Genomic DNA, 27,495 nt, shown 5'->3' with positions numbered 1-27,495 from the left:
CAGATTTCATTAAGGTATTAGAATAATAATTTAAAAATGCAGACAAAAATAACTGCCTCCAGATGAATCAGCCAAAGATAACATTCCCAGATCGATCAGTGCTGGCAGCAGCCCAGCAAACAGTGAGCGTATCTACTTTTCACAAGGCATTTCTGCTCAGACTGATGTATATTGGAGCAGGCAGGCAGATGCAGTCATTGTCAGCTCCTCTGTCCTCTGCTCCTCTGTCTGAATTGAGAAAAGACAAGACTTATTGGCTCCCTAAATGAAATCACTTCCTTGTGACACAAGGGTGTCTCCCAGAATTAGTTTATTGTGCCAAGTTTCATTAAACTTATTTTAAAATAAAGGGATACTCACCAGCTTCTCTGCTTAGTCACTTCACTTAAAATGGTTAATGCTGAAGGGTTACACTGGGCTCTGAAGCGTGTCTGTGAGTTATTGTCATAATCCAGCTCTGTAAGGGTTAATTTTCCACAAGTCTCTTATTTACTCAAAATCTAGACAGATCATCACCATTTAAAATGAGTTCCTGAGCATGCTACTATTTAGCATAGTGAACTAAACATGTTTTATTCAAATGAGGACCGATAAGAGCATGGGAAGAAGCCATATTCCCCTCAGTGCCAGCAGGCAGGCACGTAGACAGATCTAGCCCCGCTGACTGAATTGTGCTTTTTTCCCTGAAAATTGGCACGCTCTGGCTCACTAGAGGCACACTATGGTGTTGTCAATAACAATGACTGCCTGTGGCTTATTTATTTTCCTATCAGCCTTAATCAGTCTGTGTTGACAGTGACATCTGCGCTCAGCAATATCCAAATGCTACCCGTTAAGATCCATGTACATATTTATGTAGTTTTGTCTCACACGGCTGCAGTGTATAATTGGAAATTTGTGTTTGAAGATACAATTGACCATCTATTGTGGGATGTAGTTACACATGTTCTGAAACAGCTTGATTCAGTCTGTCTACGGGGAACACAATATTTTTACGGGCATTATACTTCATAAAAAAGTATTCACTTTTACAATGTTGTGTTGGAGGTCACTCTATTTGCAAACACAGTGTTTTGAAAGGAGGGGGGGAATACATGCACCAGCTAAGAAAGAGGCATTTGCTTTATTACAAATAGTTCTCGTATGTAGAACCTTCAGAATAAAACGTTCGAGGGACATTTCTGTCATTTTTCTATAAAACACTGTACTATAAAAGTTATTCACTTTGGAGTTCTTTGTAGACGAATGAGTGAAGTTGAATAAAAAGACTCTGACCTTTTGCCCTCTAGTCTGTAACTGAACAGATAGCTGCTGGTTTTGGACAGCTGTATGACTGACTGCATCTCCACTGAGGAGCACATTTTTCCACTTTTCTGCCCGGCTCAACTGCCGGGTATGCCAAGAGGCGTTTGCCTGTCTGGAGCAGTGACGCTGGACTTGTGTGCAAGTGTGTGTGTGTGTGTGTGTGTGTGTGTGTGTGTGTGTGTGTCGGGCTGTGTAGTGTATGTGTATCGTCCATGTCTACCTCTCTCACTTGCTGAAACATATCCGTCCAAATTTGACAGTGCGGAGGCAGACAGCCATGTTGCAGGATTCTGATAATTTAAATGCTCAGAGGCGCTTGAAAAACAGAGGTGTTAAAAAAAAAGAAAGACACATGAAGAAAAAGATAGAGAGCAATCCTCCGCATGCCTCCATATCACATAAGGGACTGCCTGCCACTTTCTTGTGAAGAATAATGCTCACTTGTCAATCTTCCAAGAGCCAGTCAGATAGCCGCCAGTCCCACGGAGACCTATTGAGGTGTATGCTTTGTTTCATCTGGGGCACGCCTCAGAGGAGATCAGAACTGAAGTATCCACGAATTGCCTCCAAAATAGAGGATAGGAAAAAATAGCACATTTGATACAACCCTTGAGCTGATGTTCTATCTTGATCCATACAGTTAACAAAATATTTACTCATTAGCTTGAACAGAAAGATACGGAAATAAATAAATGTGATTTTGAAATCAAGCTTGGAGCAAATATAGAGGAATACTGTAATGACGGCATTACAACATCTAAAAATGAAAGAGGCTAAAGATGTGTAGCTGTTACAAACTGCAGTCAATGCTACACTTTGTGTAAAACACTTTTTGAACCGTGATTCAATAATAAAATTGTCCGTAACCTTTAAATAAAAATGAGATTTATCACTGCCCTAATTACTTAAATTGCTGTCTGATGATAAATCGGCTAGCACGCGGTTATGTACACAAAGGTGTTGCATTCCTCCAGAAAAAGCAATTCTCTGTAGTCCATAGCGCAAACTATAAAGGTGTCAAGTGATTTATCTGTGCGGTAATGCAAATAAAGAAAAACATACCCAGCAGCTTGAGGATGAGGTCTGCATATCTGTCCACACAAACATTTCCTTGTCATTTTGAAATACACTTCCTATTACAGTTTCATGATGCATAGCACTGAAGCAAGCAAAAAACCTCACTTGTCTAACAGTTGGAAACATAACTTTACCGCAAGAATGTCTTATTTTTCTAAATAAAGTTAACAGCTAATGACAATGCTCTAACAAGTCCAAAGCAGCAGACCGTGCCTTCAGCTTGCAGCGACCGTGTTGAAAGAGATTCTGTCCTAAACATCCCACGGGTCGTTTTAAATGAGGAGGTTTATATCAGTGTATCTCTTGCAGAGAGAGAGAAAGAGAGAGATTGAATGTTTTGCAAATTATTCACAGGGATTATAAATCACTGCGGTGTCAGTGTTTCCAATGATGGGAGAAGATGCTTCCTCATTTCTTAATCCAAATGACATGGAAAACAACAGCTGCAGCAATAAAACTCTCTGCCATAAAAGAAGAATAAATAAATGTACAAAAAAGAAAAGCCTGGGCTCGTCATTAAACATGTCTGCGAGTATCTCAATGTCATCTCAATGACTTGATGCTTCTTTTATAGTTGTATTTGCTTGTTTCGGTCTTGTGTATTCAATTGTATAATTCATTTATCTCATTCATGTCTTCTTTATTTTTATCTTATTGGCTTTTAATTATTATTGTTTCCGTGTGTAATGCCCTTTCTAACACTCTTGAGGAGGTGTTGTTATTTTTACCTTGCCTTGTGGGGATTTACAAAAAAAGAATTGTGGAAGATTTGAACATCTTTATATTGGTCAATGAAATACACTACATTATGTGACAGCTTCATATTTTTCAAGAATCCAGGTGTCATAAAAATGACACATTTAATAATGATGGTATTTTTATAAACAGCATACTCCCAGATGCTCAGAAAGACGCATCAGCTTGATATTTTACCACAAGCTGCTGGCAGATGGAAGACCATCTTCGAAAAGTGAATGCAGAGTTTAGAAAAATAAATGTTGGTCCTCTATGGGGGTGTCATTTCTCCATCCGCTCACACTGTTTGCAGCCTATTTCTTTGTCATGCTGCACTGTTCTCTCCATTTGTTAATGACAAACTAACAGCAAATGTGACATAAAGTTGTTGTTGTTGTGGTTGTGCTTTGATATACAGTTCTGCATACCATCATTTGTTGAGGGCACTGTGGCACATGGTGACAGAGTTAATGAACTTCCACTTCCAACATATTTAACCAACTTAAATGTAATTTTAGACATGCCTTGCCTTTATTGGAAAGCTGAAGGTGTTGTTGAGAAAATAAATCTTCGCCCCAGCATTACCTAAAATCAGATGCAGGGATGTTGAACTTGTATGCATTAAAGGGGCCCTATTATTATTTATTATCCCCCCTGCCTATAACGCCTCGATTCGACTCCTTTCCATCACAACTCTATTGGCAAGTGCTCCAAAACATTGTACGTGATAGGCTAACCTGTTGACCAATCGCAACAGAGCTGGAAAACTAACCAGGCTCTGACTGGGCTCTGGTTTCAGACAGAGGGTGAGGAGAGGTGCTGCAGAAAAATAAAGAGCTTTTTGAACATTAAAGCATGTAAACATGTCACAGTAAAAGCACAAAATGCAATTGTGAAACGTGAAAATGTGCAAAATATGGCCCTTTTAACCCCTAAGCCATCAGACGCACTACTTTTATATAAAAACATTTTGTTACAATCCTATTTCTCTAAAATGTGCTTCTTGAAAACTGACCATGGATTTTTGGCTCCAGTGTTGATGGTACAGTAGAACATGTTGAATATCCTGGGTCCACTCCCTAAAGACGAAATTACTTATAAAAAAGTGACGCTCAAAGTAATAACAACAGATTAAAGAACTGTATGTGATTAGTCATGAGGAAAGGCTTCCCAATTATCATTCCATTCACACATATTCTCTACTTGCTTATGCCTGTTCAGGGTTGTATCCATTGTGCATCTGTCTTAATCCATGTTGACACACACACACACACACACACACACACACACACACACACACACACACACACACACACACACACACACACACACACACACACACACACACACACACACACACACACACACACACACACACACACACACACACACACACACACACACACACACACACACACACACACACACACCTTAATTTAAAACAGAGCTCCTTCATTATCTTAGCACATATTTGACTGCAGTGAACACACTGTGACCTCGAGTCTGAAACAGAACAGACAAACTTTAAAAGTTGCTGTAGTTTTTTTTTTTTTCCTCTGACAGCAGTGATAAAACGGCGTATAAATGACTGATGAGGGATGATATTCTGCAACAGTCTCTCCCTCCCAAGGCGAGTGTCACCCTGTGTCTGTCTCCATTTACTGCCCTTTGTCATTATGCACGGCGGCAGCTGAGATGGTTAACTACACTTAGGCCGGGTGAGAACGTGTGGTGACTCTGGCTAATGAAGGTGAAATGCAATGACACTTCATTTCCACATTAGCCTCCCCCTTTCCTCTCCTCACTTTTCTCTGTGGGTTCACAGTGACCCGATACTCCCTGCTCATCTGTGTCCTGTGACGGCTCCAGACACAAGCTCACACAAGCTCACACAAGCTCACACACACTCATGTTTTTATTAATATCCTTAAGAGGACTGTCAATTCTCTATCTAGAATCATGCAGACATTTGCAGCTTTAATGCACTGCAAACAACAAGTCACATCCTTTAAACCTTATCTAAAAAACAATATAACCTTTGGTTTCAGGTTGTGCTCTGGTGTGACTGTGTCACAATGCAACACAGGAGTGACTCCCCCCCAGGCTATTTTTTTCCAGCAATGCATATTAAGGCAGCAAAGCTTTGCAATTCAAAATTCTAATGAAAATCAATGCTTTCACTTGTGATTTGCTGTGTGTCACCTGCAAATGTCTGCAGGTTCTAACCTTGACCTTCACCTAATGCTAATTATAACCCTAAAAAGGGGTAGTTTTGATTTTGTGACATTTTTGCTAGTTACCATAATTGGCAGGTTGTCTTTTCTTGCCCCGGTGTACATTTTGCAGTGTGATTAGCCCTGGTGTCTATAATTGAAAGATAAGGCTGCGGATGATCTATATTTTTTGAGACTGAACTAATCTCCAAATTTAACTTAATTAAATATAATTTCCTTCAGTATTACAGCTGGGCACTGTAGTTTTTCCCAACAGGAGTAAGAGTTGAACTCTGATACAATTGTCTGCATAGTATTTGGTGTGATACAACACTTTTTGAATATGGCTTCTGTGCTAGTGTTCCTCCAAATGAAGGAACTTGTCACAGAGTGTAACATCGACACTCAAAGAAGTGTTTTAAATAGTTTTTGGACATCAAAAGACATCTGAGAAGATGAAATACAACTGTATCAGGCGGTGAATACATAAATGTTTGTAGGCTTAACTCATTGTTGATTTGACTTCTCATGTGATTTGTTTAAAAGACAAATACAGAATTTATTCAGCAGATGTTATTTGCGATACAAATGAGTGCTCTCATTTCACTACATTTCTGTATGAAAGCCACAAATGTTTATATTAATGAAATATTCTTTAATGAAACAAATGTAATATTATGAATAATATTTTGCACATGTTTTCAATCCTGAACTTGTTCTTATTTTAGATTCTACGTCTGTGCCTTATGCAGAGACAGTGTTAATTATTGAGTATGCAGTAGCCTGTGGTATCCACATAGCCATTTGTCTGTGATAACATGATAAGACAGTGATTGAAAGGTAAAAAGCCAGAGAATCTGGAGGTTTTGGACATGCAGAGATCACAGATGGACGCTGACTGACCCAGAGGAGCTACTTGGGGCAGCGTGTCAAATCTGAAGGAAACTGAGAAAGTCAACTGATGTTGATTAAATAAGTTGGGTTTTATTGTTTTTTCAATGTAAATGCTTTGGTATTGGGTTTATTCTTAACTTTAAAATCATGTCATAAGTAAACAGGAACTCAGAACTTAACTCAGATATCTTATGAGTTTAATTTATTTAGAATTGAATAAAGAACAAAAGGATATCACGTACCTCTTCTAAGGGACTGCTGTGTATCTGAAGAGGGGAGACTGCCCATTCATAACTCTGATGTTGTTTCTTCAGTTTTAATGGTATTTCTCAAAATTCCAGCAGACTCAATCTACTGCACTTCCAGAAAGCCACTAACAATCTGACTGAGCGATGTAGTGTGTGACAGGTGAGCCAAATCAGGGAGCAATCAACAACCACAACAACATAGAACCAGAACCCCTAGAGTGGTTGTTCATTGCCAAATAAGGCTCCCTGCTTTCTTTTGACCACTTTCAATGAGCCAACAAACACATGCACAAATCTACTTAAATACCGAGTCAAAACAAAATGCAAAAAAATAAAACAAATACTCAAAATCTTAAATATCTTCCTTAATTTGAACCCAAGTTATATTATAATTCTAACATGTTGTTTAATGTATACAAACAGCATATATTATATGCTTGCAGTTCTGAGAGAGGGGTCCTTCCTCAGAGATCTTCATTAGTTAGCATCTGCATTAATTAACAGGACAGACTAACACCCTTTTCCAGTGCCAGGTTTCGATGATTTCCCACTTACCCCTCAAGTTGAATAAAAACAGTGATGGATTTGTATTCACAAACATGTAAATATTTCCTTTTTTGTAATGGTTATGTGCACTGAAACACAAAAACTTTTCTTTTAATCATCTGCTACCAGTTTAAATATTCTAAGAATGAGTTGTGAGAGAGCCCTGTCACCTTCCTGCTCTGTTACAAGATTAATTTGCTAATCCCTGCTAATACTTTCACTTTCGATTTCTTTTAGGTGGCTAGCTCACAGCATGGTTGTTATAATATTAATTGACTGCTGTCAACGTTTTCTAAATGATGTAATGGATTCTCCAGATTGTCTCCGAGCAGACTCATGATACCGTGTACATGATATTATAAAGGCTGGGGAATTAAGCATGGAGTATATGACCCCAATTAGCGCTTATCTCCATTACTTCGAGCGCGGCAGTCCCGTGGGGCGGATTTGAGACGATCATTGTCAGTCAGTATGAGAAGTCAAGGAACTTTGAGAATGACACTGTCTCAGTCCGTCAACTTTATCTTGAGAGATTTGGCTTACTCGTAATAAAAAGTCATTTTTGTATGCAGAGAAATGTGGTGTTACTATGAAAAGACAAGTCAGCAGTTTCTTCTCCTGGGTGGTGGCTTAATAACACTGAGATGCTGCTGAGGGTGTTGATTAGATGCAAAGGTGAAAATCTAAGATGCTGAAAGAACTAACAAACCAATATATATTCATGAGGTTAATTACAGGATGTGTTAAAATGATACCTTTTCATTATCATGCCCACTGTCGAATAGCAACTGGCCCTGGAAGGTGTCGGATTACAAATCAGTGCCAATTATATAGATATTACGAGTCAATGCTTTTTCTGAGGTTGGCAGATTTGTGCTGTTATTGAGCTTTGGTGCTTTACAAGTACACTAAATTGTTCTGAGTCTGCTGTCAGACAGTGTTTTATTTACTGTTTGTTACTTTCACTGTGAATCAGCTTGCATTGGGTGTTAAAAGATAAAATGAGTTGTGGGGACAGCTGCTGGGTGAAGGTGAATACACAATAAATCATTACATTGACTGTCAACTGAGGAACATTTTTCAGTGGCTACAAGGAAAGAATAATATCAGTATATTGTCAGGCACAAAATCATTTTTACAATGAGTGATTAGGAAAAAAGCACATTTCATAAATTGTGTTTTGTTGGGCATGGTAAGACTGATAAAATATTGCATTTTAATATCTGATAAATAGTTGATATTTCTTCAGTCAAAGTTAATGACACGGTAATTTGGACATGGTGATTGAGTTGAGAATCTGAAAACAGTGATTTGAATACTAAAAGGCTTCTTTTTTTTATTTTTATCAATCTTTGATTTCTCTGCGATTTTAAATAAAGCCACTAATTATATCACGTTTTCATGAAGGGTACAACATTTAAGGTACACGAAACAGACTGATTGCTCACTGATTTACAATTGTGTTCTATAATTGGTGTTGTTATATCACTTTCAACCAACAAGTGGCTTGTAAACCAGCTCATGCCAAGAATCACCAACTAGAGCGGCATTTCAATGCTGTATAATCACCTTGCTTATTATTCAGAGTAGACTATCCACTGTTGATTAATGCCTTTGAACAAATATGTACAGAGGGTCTGGTTAATCTGCAGTGCTGTTTCAATCAAGTGGACTTTTGTTTTGTCCAGCCGTCTAGTTTGCCCACCAGCCTTGCACTTTCACATGGCCATTATGTATTGATCCCAGCAGAGAGGAGATTTGGTTAGATTTGACTGCTTTTAACTCTGCCCCACTCATGTGTCTCTACATCTTTCCTTCCTTAGAGAGTCTTAAGTCCTCTGAGCATTTTATCATGCAGTGGCAACAGTGGGCACCCTTGTCAGCAGCCCTGACCCCAGCGGACCTCTGCCACAATCGACCAAGTGACCCAGTGTACTGTTAAGGGAAAACAACATTTCCTGCTATCGGTACGAGGTCCCTGAGCAGGGAGAAGGAAGCGGGCGATGTGACTGACACAGGGTGACAAACACTTTGAACTCAACAGGAAATTAATGCAGGGAGCGCAGCTCAAGGCACAACACATTGCATGCGGCACACTTCAATTGACACGTCTACCCAGATGACACATGATGATACCTTGGCTGTGGCCTCGGTTCAACTTGTGATTTTCTGCATCTGGTTGTCCTCCAATGCTGCTGGCACACTGGCCACATAAAGACGGACCCTGCAGATACAGCGGCTGCCCTGTGAATACAAATGGCCTAGCTTTCCATCCCAGAACAAATCTCAACATGGCATCAGCAACTCTACAAACTTAATGCAGAAGGTGCATTGGCAGTTGTGCTATTAAATGGCCCCATTTAAAGCCCGGCTGATGATCAGCAGCGAACAGTCTATGCCCATCAGTCATTGCTTTTATACCAAAACACTTTTTTCTGTGTGGGAAGTGACAGCATCTGGTTTTTGGCCTCGGTGGTCCCTGGAATTTAGGCACTTAACCTTGCATGCCCACTGGGATAAAAAGCTGTGAGTCTTTTTTCACAATTTGTTCCTGCCCTACCCCAATTAACCCCTTAACATAACCTGCAGATTTAAATGAATGTTTAATTTCTAACATAGTTTTTCCCACAATAACAACACAAGTCCTGATGGTCCTTCGAAACATCAACGAAAGAGCTAATTTCACTGATCTGCCAGCCACAGCTGTAAGGTATACCATCAATGTGAGTCGTAATGTGACTCCTACTTGATATCACCTTCAAGTTAAAAAGCCCCCGATGTACTCAAGACAAAACAACCATTCAACATCTGTTGGGATCCCCCTGGCTCTGCTTTAATGCATTTGAACAGTGCGTGTGCAGGGAGGAAATATTGTAGGTCCCCACAAGACAGACAGCACTATGTTCATTTAGCATAATGACTACATTGCACCGTAGGATCCTGCATCGAGTTGCAAAGTCAGGCCACAGCCCGTCATTAAAAAGCTATCCCAGGATGGACATCTGCAGCGGCGGCCCGACTTGTGCTCTACATAAAGGGTGAAGGCAATCAATCAGGCGGCAGCGCCTCCATAATCCATTACACTCAACGTTATTGAAATACATTCAAATTAAAAGTCTATTTCCAGGGTCTCTGCTCCAACATGTAATGGGCACCATTCATAGCGCGGAGTGTCAATACTATGATTATCACAAATAAGCTCAAAGCAATTTACTGTTCTGTCTTAACAGGAAAATGTCTGGGAGGGCGGAAGCTTCCCTGACATTTGACCATCTGATCATTTAGATCTATTTTTGATTGTTGGAGATATGAAACCCCAGCTCGGATATCATTAATTGCTTGTCCTCCCTTTTTCGGTCAACATAATGCTTTTTCCCTCTTCCTCTCTGCAATGTGATCTATTGAGATGTAATTTACATGATTGGCAAGACATCCTATTGTCAATTGTAAGACATCAGACAAAAAGTTTAAAGAGGAAGCTTTAAAGGTCATGCCAGTAATTTCATCAGCGAAGAAATTTACTCAGGATAGATTTCCGGGCTTGCCACTAACAATGAAACTAATGCAGGAAGAGTTTCAGGATAATTTAGCCTGTGACACTCAAAGTATGTTGGAGGATTTTAAACACCCTCATTCTTATAACAACTTTGGATCCATCTCACATTTGCTTCAGAAAGCAAGAACTTGGTGTATGTTCAGTAATACATCTTTACTCAAAGCTGAATCTTGAATCTATATTTTCAAAATGGCTTTTTCAAATTCGCAGACCCTCAATCAGATCTATCTGTACAAATAGTCCGGCAGCAGAGCGGTGCTGGCACTGCTGGCCGTGTGTGTAATAAACTGTTAATATGAATAAAAAAAAGTGTATTTGATTCATTGAAATGCATTCTCATTTTAATAAAATGAAATCAGATTAGATCTCTCAACACTTCACTCATGCTATATTGAAAGTGACCTGCAGCTCAGTAGACAGCAAATGAAACGGCATACATACAGTGTTTTCTTCTCTTTGTTTTCTCAGATGGTTTTATCTCCTTCATTGCTTTAGGTTGAGCACGTGAACTAGATTATTATTCATTATAAAACTCTACCTAAATGATTTAATAACCCAGAGTCATTCTTAACACTTGTTGAATCCAAACTAATCCTCAAAAGAATACATGCTGGGAAATGATTTCTCTCTTTAGGCAGAGAATAGAAGTGGAGCACGCTTTGCATTTTGCGTTTTAACTGATTATTTGACTAAGACAAACTACTACACAAATAGGACAATGACAACACAAAGGCAATGGAGGCAATAAGAGACAGATCACAGACATAAAAAATGTTCTTGGAGATGTATGCTCGCTCACAGTTGCAGGGACCCTGTGGGACCACTTGGCCAGGATTAGCATGACAAGGTTCTCCTGGCAAAGGCCCTCCTGAATCTTAATGAGAAACAGTCCAACAGAGACATTTATAATATATCTTATATCTTGTCTTCATAGTCTCCTTGCACCTTCGCCACCAGCAAGGAAACTCTGAATCAATATTCAGTTGCACTGCACACCTGTACTCAAGGTCAACAGTTTTCCCTCTACTTATCAATTATAAACACCGTACCTCGGCCCCTCGCCGGCTTTATGGATCTCATTTTTGTCCCACTGCGAATGGCTCCCAGGCACGGTGCTTGATGAGACATGGCCATTCCGGTCAATAGATCTTGATGCCTTAATCAATTGAAAAAGAAAATATGATGCATATTTTTGCATAACTATTCTGTAATAATTACAATTCACGAATCCATGTTTTCATTAGAAATTTTACTAGCTTGAAGTTTAAGTATTAACATTCGTTGTAACAAATCATTTTTTTACTGAAGCAGGCCAGGACTTGTATTATTGATTCTCTTTTATTTTGCACAAGTATAAACATATGCACTGTAGTGACCTTCACATTAAGATTTTTCCATTTTTCAGGACGATTCAAATGGTGGGCGATGTTATTCAGAGCTCTAGAGTACAGTTGCTTTGTTCATGAATCCCCATGTGATTGTGAGTTATATTTAATCTGTTAATAAATATTTTAAGCAGTTCCTGCTCTTATGAAGGCTTTCAGTGCACAGAGAGAACAGACAGAGGCTCAGCATGTTGCTCAAAGTTTCTTTGATATGAAAGGCTGCTGATAGATACCCATTGGTTATTGAGTTTCCGTTTACATGACAATCCCTGTTACATTTCATCTAATCTGCAGCTGGAACAATCTTATCTTCCCGTGAGGAAAGGTAACCAACTTCAGTTGTGTCCATGATAGTCTTTGTTCAAATGTATATATCTGAGATTGCTGGCCCGCTTCAATTTGAAGTTAAAGTGTGTTTTCTTATATCTCCAAACTTGCTTATAACAACAACAGCAGCGCTTTGAGTGTTAAGACGTAAGTGGTTACCCTTGCAAAGCAAATAGTGTAGGTAAGCGGCCATTAAGTTGTTACTTATTCCTTCTCTTCTTGCTGAATGATGAATGGAGATGTTGATGCTGTGTGATAAAGCAGCATAATGGATTAGTTTACATGAGTCTCAGCATACAGGGGAGCAGTGTGAGTGGGAGTTATCTATATTGGCCCGCAGAAGCTTGTACACGGCAGGAGATCCCGTCGTTATTGCTTGAGGCTTCCCTCCAGCGAGTGCCAATGAGTTTATCAGACGAATGTTAGATTTACTGATAAGACCGACTCGCTCTCTGCTGCGAAGGAACTGAACACGAGTAAAGAATGTATCGTGCCTATTTACTGAGAAACGTGATAACTCATACCATTATGTGAGGAAATTGTGTTATATTCTATTGGTTGTTCCTGATGTGTAATGTGCTGCATACATTAGTCAGATATATTTCTGATAAATATGTCAATATTTAATATTACAGATAGGGGGGATTGAAAAAAATACATTTGTTCATCATCATCTGTTTCTTTCCTGTCAGACAGAACGGTCGATGCAATCGCTGCCTGATGAGTTCAATTGTTTATTTTTAGAGGAATCAACGGCATTTGTTCTGTTTGCTACAGCAGTTCAAGGTTTTTGAAATTTAGTGAGTAAAAACATGGTAGCTCTTTGAAAAAGCAAAAGTATGGGCATTAATGAGGGGTAACCACATGTGAAGCGTCTTGAGTTTTTTCCAGAACTGAAAGGCTTGAGCAACATTAACACTTACCTGTAAATGGATGAATAAATATTCCATCAAACCTTCACTAGTTTCTGACACGGTTCTATGAGTCGTTTAAACCTATATTTAATAACTGCCACAGTCCACATTCATAAATTGCTGGTCTATCCATTAATCTAAATGACATTTTTAAGATCCAACCTTCTTCATCTTTGTTAGGATATTTCTTATTCTGATTACAAGAGCTTCTGCAGGTCTCACCTTGAAACCCAGTCATACGAATTAGCAGTTCCCCCTTGAGGTAGATTGGGACTCTGTGTACTGGCAGGGAATAGTTTATTTCATCTTTTTTTTCTGAACCACTCGCTCTCATCCTTTTTTCATTTGAAATCCTGCATCTGGTAATTTCATAATTATGGGAGGGAATTATAACGAAGGCAGCTGGAGCTGCAGGTTAATTGGATTTTTCACCTCGACGAGACCGGATCTAAGTCGCCCATGGGCCGCAAATCTACACATTTGAAGTTGGGGACAGGACAAAAGAGGCTGAGGGAAGAAAAGAGTGAGCCGTTAAAGGGTCCCCTTTGACTTCAAGAGTTTGGGAAGTTACTTTTGCGCTGCCAGTTGGTGTTAGTGGCTTGAGAGGTTTTCCTTTGCTTGTATACAATCACTTTCATCCACGTTGATGGCATCTATAATTGGCACTGTTTCTGTTCACAGGAGTTACCGCAGCAGTGCTATTGCTACTGATAACCCCACAAAAAACTTTGAGATGGAATTTCTTAAACTCAACTTTCGACTAATAACTGAATGCTGCACATTTTTGAATAAAATATTGGAGTACTTGGAACAGCATACTTATATAGAAAAAATAAACATTAATTTGGCTTGTTCATGTGCGTCGAGACTCACAAAGTATTACACAGATGATTAGTTAATTTAAAGTTTATGAAGGCTCTGTGTGACCAAAATACCAAGTGCTTTAAAGAAAAGTCTTGTTCTGTCTCCCAGGGAACATAGGATTACGTTGAAGACCCTCAATGCATTCTAGGATTAGCAAAAAAATATACCCACACATTATTAAATCTTTCATCAAGAGGAAAATCTCTTTCAAGTAATTGCATCACATCCTACAGAAATGTCTGATGCAGAAAATTACTTCTGTCTCGACAATCATAAATATCCATGTTTGGACACACATTAGTCTCATGCCTCTGTTTACTCAACAACACATCTATCTTTGGCTGCTTCACCACGTTTCTGCTGACTGTACTGTCTTCCTTGGCGTCCAGGGGCTGACTCGCCCCTCTGTGGGAGCAGCCAGGCCCTCAGCCCCTCGGCTCCTGGCCTACTTCTGAATCAATGTTTGACAAAGGGCGAGTCGTTCCCTGAGCAAAAGACGGGGAATTAGAGAGGCTCATGCCTGGTGAGAAGGCCACACGCAAAGCTAGAGGGTGCCGAGTCCACATTCCCTGTCACAGACAAATAGCCAATCCAAGCTCATATTTCTCAGCCTTTAATAATGAAAATAAACCTGCTTACCAGCCGAGTTTATCCCCGTCCGAGGTCACGGTGTGAGGATAAACAAACTGCAGTTAGAGACAGGGGTGAGGAAAGGTCTGGCAATTATTTGTTTGTCTATATATATATATATATATATATATATACATATACATATATACTACTACCTCGTGGTGTGGAAATGTTGGATTGTGTTTGAATGTGGATTTTATATTTGAATGTTTAAATTGAATCCCGCACTGAATAGTTATCTTTTCTATTTCAGGTAAACAGAAAATGATGGTGAGAATTGAAAAAATAAACAAAGATAAACTTTAAGGTTATAATAATATGTGACAATGACACATTTCCTGTAGTGTTTACCGCAGAGAAGCTTTTAAAGTTCAACACTGCATACTGCACACACAAAAAAAGTTGTTGTGTTGGATAAGCCCATTCAGGTTATTTGTTTACATGAATTGGCTTTTCATAATTATTTTTGTTCCAATTTACACAACAATGTGTTACTGTCAAACACTTTTTTTTTTTATATTTGGTAATATTGACAAAAACTTTTGGGCTCTCATACACAGATAAAATGCAGGATAGAAATCAATATGATTTTCTTTCTCATTATTATGCACGTCATTATGTCTGCCATTTCCAACAGTCAACAATCACCTCAACACTTGATTCCTAACTGACATTTAAGGGGTCTGTACAAGAGATCACAAAAAAGAACATAATTCTTCTCTGACAATTTGTAGCCTCCGATAATTGCACAAAATGTCACATAATTGTGGAAAAGTCAAAACAACACGCATCCCACACAGCATTATGTGCACTGGCTCTGACATAAAGTGCATTTTTGCTAAGTTCTGAGTCATTTCCTTCAATGCCAAATGGTAAACACTGCAATTTCCAGCTACCCTGCTGAGAGCTGTCACTCCGCCACAACTGGTGTTGTATTAAAATTCTCATAAATTAGCATTACCTGAGGCATAAACTGTACAGGAACTGACTGTGGGCTTCAGCAGCAGCTGACATTAATTAGAGCAAATACGTGTCATACTCGGACATATTATGCGTAATATATATTTCTAGAACTGCAGCCAAGTGTAACATTGACCCCTTGTTACGTCCGTGGACACATTTATACTCCCACACGGCATTAAAGCCAACATCTTACAAGATTTCTGTTCAGCAGGGCTTTTTTAATGGAGCCAGTACTATGGTGCTCATTCAATAATATACTAAGTGGACAATGCTGGGAACCAGTGTCATTTTTGAACCTTTATTAGTGTTACAACCACACAGAGGAACATTTACAATGCAATTTTCCTACCTGAGTTTCTCATCTTTGAATCACATGGAAAGATTTGGCTTCTCTAACACAGACGGTGAAATGAGCTCTCTACTGCAGCGGTTGAGGAAAAAAGCTGAACAACAGGAAATAAATGCTCCCAGGAAAAATAAATTCACCAATTTTTGACCTTCAAGGTGCTTGGGACTTACTTATAACCTGAGTCAAAAGTGTATTTTGTCCATAGCAAAATAATTAAAACCTGTTTACTCAAAAAGTACCAAAAACACAAACATTAAAAAACAACTGGCATTTGACCAAAAATCTCACATTTATTGTATTTGTTATACAAGTGTTGAACTTTACATCAGTCTTAAGTGATGAGCCCCTTGGTAACATGTTTACATAAAAAAACATGAGCTACAGTACAGCATGTTTACCAGTGCTGGGAAATATTTACACATTTCCCATTCATTTTTTGGAAAGCTTTTAATAAATAAAATGTCCAAACCCAGGCGGAAAAACTACGTTTATGATAGAAACTTTATTGTCAAAATTCGGTTTCAATTCAGTTGCGCTTGCCCATCAATCTACCACAAAAAAGATTTATTTCATTCAGAATTACACCAAAATGTGCAATTAATAAATCACTTTACCTGGGTTTTGCATCCCCATACTACTGAAGTAATGCCACTTCAAATAAAAAAATCAAATAGACATATTTTGATGGGCGATATCAATGGAACTCAATAAGCAAAAAACACTGTTCACAAGTGGAAAAAAGTGATAATGCATCTTTGTAATTTGTTGAATCCTCCTTTCTTTTTATAAGCCTTGACATTCAAACATACTACCATGAATGAAGTGTTGGAACCATAAACACACTGTATAACATATGTGCAACTTCTACACAATAGTTTCTCAAACGTTAAAATTTGCAATTAAAAGTTTTCTTCATATTTACGCTTTCCCATGATTTTTTATTTTACACTAGCAATACAACAAAATATATATTTTAGCCATTTTCCTTGACAACAGTTCAATGTACAGTTGAGAAAATATAAGGCCAGGGGCTTGATTGCTAGTGGTTATACAATCCAACTTCATGGTGAAGGAGAGCGACTCTGGGCAGCCAGGACCTTATATTCCTTTTCCAACAGTCTGATCAGGAACATCTTACACAGTCCACGTCCTGGTCCAGGGGTGTTGGTTTGTTTACATAATTAAAAAAACAGGCTTCAACGGGGATGTTGGGGAGTGTATGTACAACCTTTTGAACAGGAAATTGCTGATATGATGTAGCCAGTAATGCTTCTTTTTTTTTCTTTTTGTATTTTCGTACCTTAAATTTTTCTCAATTATTCAACAGCAGCAGCACATTTAAATACATAGTTGGCTTGTCTCTTAAAATTGATCTCTGCAATTTATGTACAGTCTCATTAAAACATTGCACTGCCATCACTGTGCACCAAGTCTGTAGGTCTGCAGGGAAGGTAGGAGGAGTGGCGTGTTTGGGGGAAAAGGAGATGGCAATGCAGCTCAAGGAAGATGTTTGTAAATGGAGAGTGTGTATGACGGGGCTTCTACGCTCTCTTCAAAAATAAAACAAACAATTGCCTTCACTTCATTATAGTGTCCTCCAAGAGGACAGGACTGCTAAAGGGCAGGAAGAGATTTGGGGATGATTTAAATACATTTAAAGGCTTGTCACTAACTGCATCTGTCCTTCCCGTACATCGCCCTCAGGGATGCCCCCATCTTTAGTAATAGGAATAATGTAACCATCACTGCCCCCTCGGCCTATCTGGTAATAGGCTTGGAGCTGGTTGCTGGACCCTAAGTTGGGCATGCTCTTATAATAAACGTCCTCATTCTCGCTCCCCTTGCAGGGGGACAGGTCCTCCACCACGTCGGGGCTGCTCTCGGGGTACGGAGAGTCTCTCAGATTAGGCATACTAGTGTACAAGGAGTCTCTGTTCGGGGACTGCAGACTGTCGTCGGGGTTGGTGGGTGTCAGCTGGCTGACAAAGGTTTCAACTTCCCCATCCGTTCTCACCTTCTTCTGGGGAGCGTACAGAAGCGAGTGAGTCCGCTGGGGGATGAGTGGTGCCTCCAGCTGATGGTGCAGCTCGAGGCCCACCGTGTCACCCACGTGCACCAAAGACGAAGCGTCGGCCACTATTGCATCGTCTTCGCTGCTGCTGCTGCCGCCTACCACCGTCACCTTGGGCGGAGCCCGCTCCGTGTGGTGGTGATGGTGGTACTGCGGGGGCTGCTGGTGGTGGGGTGGATGGTGTAAACTGTGGTGCTGCTGCTGTTGCTGATGGTGGCTTTTGTTACAGGCACGCAGGTTGTTGTGTACTAGCTCAGAGATGATCATTTTCTCGAAGGCAGCATCGTCCAGACTGAGGCCGCAGTCTACTACCTGCACACTGTCGCCAAAGTCCCCATTGCGGAGCGAGTAGCTATTGTTAAAGTTACCATTTAGCGGTAGTGTATCCATTGCACTTGTATCCCTCACCGCATTGTTCAGTGAGTGCCCTGTAAAGAGAGGGAGATGTGAGGGGATTTTACATTAGTCAACATCAAAAACTATCAAACAAAGGAACAAGTTTAATGCTGTTTAGGATGCAGTTTCACACAGAAAACTCAAGTCAAATCAAGCCATGCCATAAACCAGTTAGTTAGGCACACTCCTTAACGTATGCATGCAGAAATCATTTTACTCCCTCACAGGTACATTTTGGCTTTCCCTTTTAAAAATGGCTTTGTATTAAGCAGAGCATTGTGTGTTTTAGTCTGCCACAAAAGTGACACAGCAATGAAAAAGATCCCAAACAACATTAATAAACAGTAATGACCATCACAACACATCGGGCAAAAGTAGATGTCCACAGGTATGAAGCCACAAACGGGCAGGCTACAACACTTAGAGGTTTTCTAGCAACTAATAGGTTGGATGTGCCAAAGGGAAAGAAAGGACAGAGATGGGTAAAAAGATGACACAGACAGAGGGGAAGTAGTCATGTATCAACATGGTACAGCCATCTTTGTTCTCACTACAAGGGGAGCCCACAAGCAGCACTCCACCATCACCACACACAGCAGGTGAAAAGACTCACTTTATACAACTCACATCATGTCTGTCTGCTCAGGCTATCTGGTCTAAGAGCAGCTGATGTACAAAAGAAAGTAAAATGATTTATTGTAACATGAAGAAGAATCACTGAAAAGAACAACAAAACAAAAACCAAAAGTCTTAACTGCAACTTAGCAAGAGCAAGGGTTCAGCAAATACAACAAAAAAGCATTAAATAGCTTTACTTTTTATGAATTGAGAATTTATTGTGTTTTTTCTTCGTAGATTGTTCAGCTTGTGTTGGTACACTCTATCCATAAGTTGGCAGCTTGTGTACCCAAAGCTGGCAAAGGTCAGATCTCGCCCGCAGCCCAGCACTTGGCATCCGTCACAGTGACAGTTCCCAGTGAGACCCCAGTCACTAGCAGAACAGCTCTAAAATAACACAGCCGCTGCAGAGGTCACGCACAGTCATGTTAGGAATTTCTCAAAGCATGGAGGTCATGGAGCCAGTCGAAAAAAAGATAAATATTAGCTATTCTATGATTGAGCGAGCAGATAAAGGAACATGTGCTCGGCTCTGGATAACATGCCTCCTTGAAGAACAACAGACGTAAAAAATAACAATGAAGACTAATGGATATTTCACAGCGAGGTTTTCTCTTTTTCCAAAAAAAGAGGGAGTGATCCAGAGTGTAGGAGGCATGTGAAAAGTGCAGTTTCTACAGGGCCAATTGAAAATTCGGGGAAAATGACAAGAAAGAAAAACGGGGAATAAGGGAAAATTAAACAGCTGCTGCCATGACATCCGAGTGCTTGTGCCTGCTAGGAGGCAATTTAGTGTCCAGACAGGTGCTCTTTGAAAAGGTGTGAGGGGAATACTACTGGGCACTGAGACTGCAGAATGCCACAGGAGGACAGATAATTTAGGAGAAAAGAAAAGAAAGAAAGAGAAACCTCTCTGATAAATGCTTGTCTGTGTCGGTTAAAGCAACACATTTTTTGGTCTGTTAAAATCACAAATTAAGCAGACGAGAGAGAGAAGCAGAGTAATGGGCATTTGCGATAAAGCTGACAGATCTCGAAGATCACTTCAAATGGCTGAATACATCTTTTATTTCTGGTTGGATTAGAGTCGAATTTGGGTGGATAATTTTGTGAACCACTTGCTCACTGAGTGTGTGTTAATGGCCTAAAGTAAACCAAGTGATAGTGCCAGGGTTTCGGTTGTTTTTAAAAAGCATGCTGAAAAAAATTTACATTTGATAGGCAAAGTTAAGTTTGACTCCCATACTTGTCTCTCTGTAGGTCACTAGAGGATAGCACAGGGGAAAAGCACAAAACATGACAAGAGATGCCATTTCAGTTTCAAAGTAGAATAGCACACATAATTGCAGCTTCACAGTGTGAGAAATGTTTAAGTGCCATGTGAATTTGAGATGTTTTATGTTTATCAGCTATTACAAATGTATCTATACACAGAAAACGTAATGCAAACGTTGTATTACGTCAATTTGCATTAGGCAACATAGATTGTGCTTGCACTTGAACAAGTTTTAGGGGGAAAGCTCCCTCTAAAACACACAAAAAACAAACAAATCACCTGATATATTCAGGAGCATAAATCTTAATAAGCATGCAGTTTATACTGCAGCTTCAGGTCTACACCACTGCTTACATTATCTCAAGGCAGAACATGTAGTATCTCTTTCCCATCTCAATCATTATGTCCCGTTAAGAGTTTGGATAAGAGAAATACGAGAACAAAGGAGTGGGTCGAGAAGAGCCACAAAAATCTCTTTTCTACATGAAAACATGTGCGCACACACTATGTACTGTATCAAGTATTTAGGAGACAATGATTCAGAAGGAAAGGTGATACTGCAGAAACATCCTGCTTTAAAATGTGCCCTGCTGTACACTCAAATAAAGAGACAAAGAGGAAGAGAAAAGAAAAGAGTCAAAGAGAGAAGAAAAGCCTGAAAGCAGGTGAAAGTATTAGGTAAGCACACCTGGCGAGTTAAACACTGGAGCCGTGGGGGTGTTACATACGACTGTCTCAGCCAGTAAGGTGTTATAAGGGTTGTTAGTGCCTTGTGGTCGAAGAAGAGGATTTGTTAGTAGATAATTCCCGGTCATTCCTGGAGTGGCAAGACAGAAGAGGAGTTTAGTGTGGCGCAGTCAGTGGACAGTGATTGAACGTTTCATGGAGAAGAGAAATGAGTGTTCTGCATGTGAGGGAGTATGGTGTCACCCGGGATGTCTATTTGGAATTTGAGAAAGCAGATTAAGGTTTGAGAGGAAACCAGGGAGGAGCAAAAAAAAAACAGATTCAACCTTTTTCCACATGTTTAAGAACGTTTAGGTACCTATTTAAAATGTCCAGTTAACTTCTAATTGTGTTGCAGGTCTTTCACAACTCATTCATTTATAAACTCATTTTTTAAACCATTACTTAAGCTTATTAATTCCTATTCACTGGTTATGTTTACCTATTATTTTTATAACATTTAAATATAGAACTGACCTTGGGCAAAGGTTAGACTGTTTGAATCAAGCCTACATTTACAAATGTCTCATAATTAAGACTTCAATTTGGACATTTCTTTCCAAACCTTATGTTACATCCAGTTTTTTTTCCTCAGCTTGCAGAGTCTTTTAAGGATGTGAGGTATTTTCACTGCCATTTATCACCTGTGTTAAATGCCATCTGTCATGTTGGGAAGTCTCCAGGGATGTTTTTTAATGACAGGGAAGTGCTTCCAGGAGATAGAGCCCTCTTTTAGTGCACTGACTCTCTGGGGTAACTAGGCTAATACACCCCGGAGTGATCAATATCCAACCTTTACATTAACATCTCCAGGAAGTGTTACTGTAGGAGAGAAAAAAACCCTACTTCTTTATTGTTACAGTTGTACTGGCAAGTCAAAATGTGCTTGAAAAACCCTAGGTGTAATGTTTTGCCTTGCGTGAAGTGAAAGCAAAAAGAAAGGCGAAGACAAAGAGCGTTATAGCGACAGCAGTCAGAAGAGGGGTGGAAGGGGAGTAAAACCACCTCGATGTAAACCCTTTTTTCTCTTGCATGCTTGAAAAGCCATTTCAGAGGCAGCAGAAAGCCTAACAACACACTAAGCACTCCAGGTCAGTCAGAGTTGAACATCATCTTCTCATCATCATATTTGTGCTCAAGCTAAATAATAAATGACAGTTTTTTTCTCCCGCCCTCATAAATCCCTCTGTAAAGTAACAGAGGTCACCTTACATGCCAGGCAACAAATGGCCTCTCTGCGTGTTAAGATTTTCCTGAAATATAACTTTCTTTTTTTTGTCCTCCCTGTTTTCTCTTCTGTTTATGTTTCGCTCGAGCCTGGGTATGGACTTTAGACAGCCAGCACTTAAATAAAAACGCTTTTCTAGCCTTGCCCCAATTTGAGTCTGACGTGAGCAGCCAGAATGACAGCGCACAGAGTATTTGAGGACGGATTTTTGTAATCCTTCGTGGGCAGCACAGGGAGCCTAGACTAAAGTCTACATCTTTTTTAGAGATAAAAACATACAGCTCTGTCTTTTCAAGCTGCAGGCATTTATTACGATTAGGATCGTCTACGGCAGGTTGAGATCATTTGAACTTGCAGGAGGTATTTTTAGCTGGATGATGAAATGTGTGCATAGGTGTGCATGTGGAGAGAAATGAGGTGTGAACTGACCTTGGTTAAGGGTGGAGGTGCTGTTGATGTCACCTGAGATAAAGGAGGACTCAGATTGCTTTCTTACGGTGTCATTCCACATTCTCCTGATACGACTCTGTCAGGTCAACAAGGGACAGTCATTAGGACTTCAAACAAGCCCGCTCACCTTTCAGACCAACTCTCATTATTCTCTATGTAGATACTACTGACCTTACCAGTCCTCCAGTAAAGCAAGGGCAGTACTAAGGCTCACTTTCTATGCATGTCTGTTTTTAAACTTATAATTGTAATTTAACTTTTGAACGACTTTGGGATATGTCTCTCTGAGCACAATACATCTGGAGATATTGTCTCAAAAGGGCCTTTTATAAGTAAGGCATAAAGCTAACGTGGTTTATTTCTTTTTGGGGGAATTTCAGGCTTTTCCTGCAGTAAAATATGCTTGCAATGCTCTTTAAAGAGTGCAGTACTATTTCCCATGCACATGACGTTAGTGAGAAAAGATAAAAGCAAGTGCTAAAGGGGGCAGAACAGAAGAAAGGTTCTCATGCAGTACAGAGGATGCTGCTTGTAAAATGTGGTATAATGTTTGTGTCACTTGATCTACCACTGATGCTAAAATGCAGGATTTGCATTTTTTTTGTCATGCTCATGATGAAAGTAAACTCTCACGAGCATTTCTTTTAACACTGTGTTCCTCTGGTTTGGCGCTCGGGAGTCTTTGACTGTATGAAGCTTGTGTCTACCTGTGTACCAGAAGAGTAGCGAGCGCTGGTCCGTGTGGTGGAAGTCTTCGCAGAGCCGTGTGAGCTCTCAGTCGGCAGCCCTCCGCAGCAGTAGGTGTGGCGGAAGCACTTGCTGTACTCTTTGCGGACCTGTGCGAGCAAACAGCCGAATGTTTACCTACAGTACATTGTTGACTTTACATATGACTTAACCAATATCTTAAAGCCAGCAGTGTTTGTTCTTCTTATCAGTGTGTGGTGCTTTGTGAATTCCGCATTACGGAGCAAAGGTTTGCTCACACCAGCGTTTCACCTTGGGAGAAAAATCACTTTAACTTTGAGCACTGCGGCTGACTTACTTTTTTCTGGAGAAGGCAGTGGAAAATGAAGATGAACATTCCTTGGAAGGTGTTGAATATGGTGAAGAGGTACGCCATAACAATCGAGGTCTCATTTATGAAGAAGAGACCGAAGGACCACGTGAGTCCAAGAAGACACAGCAAAGCAAACGCTCCCATGACCCAGGATCTAAAGGTCAGCAGAGAAAGAAAAACACAAGGAGAGGACGAATCCAGCATGAGAGGCATTTAGTTATCAAGAGAGGAGGATGAGTGGGTTTATAATCACCATAAATATGAGAAACTAGGAAAAAAAGCTGTAAACCAGGCAAGAGGAAAACAACAAAAATGAGAAACAACACCTATGCCATCATCAACACATTTCCCACCCCTCCATCCACACACACACTCTCAGCCCAGAGTCCAATGCAGCTCCTGTCATCAAACAGACAAGAAGGAGGCAAAACCTTGATCTTTTTTTCTGCAAATAACTTGTTATGTGTTATAACATAGAGAACAGCATAATCAGGAAGCACAGCGTGATTCAAAATAGGCTAAAAAAAAAAAGCGTTTGATACTATCATACACTAAATATTTATCTTGTGATTATGTTATCAGAGCTGGAGAACTAAGCAGATGTGGAAAGAGTTCAAGGAAAAAAAGAGACTCCCCGCCTCGTGTGTGTGAAGGTCCTGTGGAGCCTTCAGACACCAGCAGCGGTCACAGTTCAGCGCTCGAACACACAACAACAACAGCACTGGATTTCAAGACAATGGACACAGTGAAAGTGGACAATCACACCGACACTGGATGAGTAGCTTTGCAGCTGCAGTTTGGGAGAGGATGGACCGGCGATAGAAAGGAAGACAAATAAGGAGAGAAGGAATAAACGAGGAGAGAGGATCAACTACAAGCTGAAGAGGAGACTCCTGGGCAACATGTCCTTACTTGATAAACCGTTTATTATCTTCATAGCTAGAGAGCATGATAAGCAGGAAAAGAGAAACACAATTAGATCAGAGCGCATCACACCGGGGTTAGACGGCAGTTGAGTATAGATATCTTCAACTTTGATCCAAGGGAAATCACTTGGGCAATGAAACTATTAAGGATCTCACTGAGAGTTGTATGTTTTGCTGTTCATGATTCAATTAAAAAGTCTGGGTACAGCATTTGGTCAGAACACATTGTCTGTGGTTGAATTTGCATTTATGGTATTGTATGCGTGGGTGGTGTTGTGTGGGTGAAATTATCTGAGGTATATAGTGGAAGCTTACCCAGGCAAATCTGTATTATAGTAGCCGTCACAAACGCGATAATTACTGGTGCGCATCGCAGGACAGAGAGAGGAGGAGAATGGTAGGAGAGGAGAAAGGAGAGGTTGTGCGTTAACTTTGCCTTTACATGCAACATGCAATGGCGCCGGTGCTAAACTGACTTTCAGACCAAATGTTGGCAAAACAAACAAACAGAAAAAAGACCACAAAAAAAACAGCTATCAAATACACAGTGTATTTCTGCAGTGTAAACAAGCTTAAACATTTCTAACATCCAAGAACAAATGAACACATGTTGAATGTCACCATGAAATAAATGTGTTTGGTTGTGGTTTCCTTGATAAGGGAGTAGTCTGTCTCAAATAAACCCAGAAGTCTAAATCAGCCCTTTTTTAGGACTGTTCTTCCTGATTGCAGTTGCACCGCAGTGCTGTTATGTTGCACACATTCATTAAGGAAAAATGAGAAATAACAAACACTGGTTGAAAATAGCTGCGGAGTGGTGGAAGTTGAAATACGTAACATAATTGTGCAAAAAGACATGAGGCTGTGCTACTGCGAGCTACGAAACCATATAACCCCAAATGTTAGAGGCCAGCAGTCAACAGCAATAAATATTGTTCTCACAGAAGAGCAACAAAAACAGGACAAAACAATTAATGCTTCAGAAAAACATAATTCTCTTTCCCAAAACCAAACACGTCATAAACGTTAAGGCTCCTCAGGAAGTCTACAGTTGATGGGGATGGTGGTGCTGGGTGGTGGTCGTGTGGTGGCGGTTGTGTAGGGAAGGAATTTTTCTTTTTTGGGATTAGATGCTGGGATCTATAAAAAAGGTTTGACATGTTCCAGCGGCAAACACACATGGTAGCTGTTCATCTGTACCCCGCCCTTGCAGAGCTAACAGTGCATAGTTAAGCTGCAGCCGTAGAGTGATGTGTGTGTGTGTGTGTCATGCCTGTGCAATTCTGCGGCTAGTGGCTGCGAGCAAAACAACAAAGGATGTAAAGACGACTCACAAAGTCTGTGTAGTCATCATGACAGCTAAGTCATGCCAAATGTCTCATTAAAAAACTGTGTAACATTTCAAATCTCCAGAGTCAGAATGATGAATTCCTCTGGAAAAAAGTTCCACTTGATCTGGATAATTTAAGACTATGAAAAAGTGAATGTATTCTAACGTCACTTGCTAGTCCAGTCGTGTATTTGGGCTGGGAGGCGGGGGAGGTAATGCATTTTGCCATGAAACACTATAAGGTAAAAAAAAAAAAAGATTACCTCACGAGTAAAATAGCCTTAGCTTTCCTGGGGGTTGATGCAGAACAGCACCAGTGTTAAATTGCTGATAAGCAGGGTAAAGCGGGGTTCTGCGTATATTCCTTTACTTACTTTATATTCTCCAGTCGGCTAGAGTCTGGTTTCAGGGTGGTGGAGTGCTTCACCATTTTGTACATTGTGATGACCAGGAAGATGAGATTGAGCTGTCAAAACAGAGTAATGGCAGTGTTAATACATGAAGATGTATGATGCAAGATAAAGCAGACACAGAGAAAAAAAACTGTTAATTTGTCTATAAGTATTAAAAGAGGAGAGCCTTCAGATCTCTGCATGTCCACAGACTAATCCAATAAACATCTATCGTTCCAGCCGGGCTCAGACGGGCCGACTGGCGCCAAATTTAGTGTCATTCTATATCAATAAGAGCATGGAAATGCATTAAAATCCATCACAGTGAAAAGAAAAAAAAAGAAACAGCCACGCAGCAGCAGTCTGGCAGAAGTCAGAAGGGAATGAGAAGTAGCAGGAGAAATAAGAGACCCTCTTGTTGTACAAAACAACTGCATATCATTTTATGCACATAGGGAAATATTATAAGGTGTAACCAGCTACAAAAAGCTTGAGGGAACATGGTATATGTTGTTCGATTCTTTTGTGTGGACAGATGAGAAGAGCGAAAGACAAAGGGGAGGAAGGAGATGGCGTTTCTTTCTGGTTTTAATGTATTAAATCTTAAGGGAGGCAGTGGCACATATCACGTTCAGACAAGGATACTCTGCTTCGTTACTGAGCGCATTTATTCGCTACCTTAAAAATCAATATTGTGATTTAGAGACACAAAGGCTGGGTGGACCAGCGAGGAGCCGCTCCAAATAATTTAGGCCTACTTCGAAAACATTTATTCTGGGGCAAACTAGTCCCTAACACAGCATGTACATGCACTCACAGCAGAGAAACCGGACTGCGTTTGTACTGCAAGCCGGGCATGTATAAATAATGTCAAAGAATATCTCAAAAACAGAATTTGAAACATGTATCTCCAGTAGAGCATATCAAAGGATCAGAAACAAACCAAAAAACAGCAGATACTGTTTTAGAGGGTGAGTAACACAAAAAAAATTACAACATAAAAATGAAAGCATTTG

The 27,495-nt window shown here is 40.1% G+C and overlaps 1 protein-coding gene and 1 long non-coding RNA gene across 24 annotated transcripts in view; both read right to left on the bottom strand.

Moving 5' to 3' along the window:
* Nucleotides 1–370: 370 nt before the first annotated feature.
* LOC134869313 (uncharacterized) lies at nt 371–6,600 on the bottom strand. Its single transcript, XR_010166402.1, has 3 exons — nt 6,467–6,600; nt 4,133–4,196; nt 371–457 (listed from the first exon to the last, which is right to left on the bottom strand). It is a non-coding gene; the product is annotated as an uncharacterized LOC134869313 (long non-coding RNA).
* A 9,341-nt stretch (nt 6,601–15,941) lies between these two features.
* Nucleotides 15,942–27,495, bottom strand: part of adgrl2a (adhesion G protein-coupled receptor L2a) — an 88,874-nt gene continuing 77,320 nt past the window's right edge. For 2 of the 23 annotated variants that reach the window (XM_063891299.1, XM_063891301.1), the window contains 9 exons: nt 26,462–26,553; nt 25,073–25,117; nt 24,744–24,770; nt 23,817–23,985; nt 23,479–23,607; nt 22,751–22,847; nt 21,056–21,184; nt 20,338–20,355; nt 15,942–18,505 (listed from right to left, as the gene is read on the bottom strand). In XM_063891299.1, coding sequence (XP_063747369.1) covers nt 17,661–18,505; nt 20,338–20,355; nt 21,056–21,184; nt 22,751–22,847; nt 23,479–23,607; nt 23,817–23,985; nt 24,744–24,770; nt 25,073–25,117; nt 26,462–26,553 — 1,551 coding nt within the window. In that variant the 3' untranslated portion in view covers nt 15,942–17,660. Of the gene's footprint in view, nt 19,140–20,303; nt 20,356–21,055; nt 21,185–22,750; nt 22,848–23,478; nt 23,608–23,816; nt 23,986–24,743; nt 24,771–25,072; nt 25,118–26,461; nt 26,554–27,495 lie in introns of all 23 variants that reach the window. The other 21 variants (XM_063891303.1, XM_063891305.1, XM_063891304.1 and 18 more) reach the window with 18 other exon arrangements.

Source organism: Eleginops maclovinus, chromosome 9 (genome assembly GCF_036324505.1).
Source record: "Eleginops maclovinus isolate JMC-PN-2008 ecotype Puerto Natales chromosome 9, JC_Emac_rtc_rv5, whole genome shotgun sequence".
In the NCBI taxonomy this organism is placed as follows: Eukaryota; Metazoa; Chordata; class Actinopteri; order Perciformes; family Eleginopidae; genus Eleginops; species Eleginops maclovinus.
The sequence above is the reverse complement of the archived record's forward strand: the minus strand, read 5'-3'. Positions and strand labels throughout refer to the sequence as shown.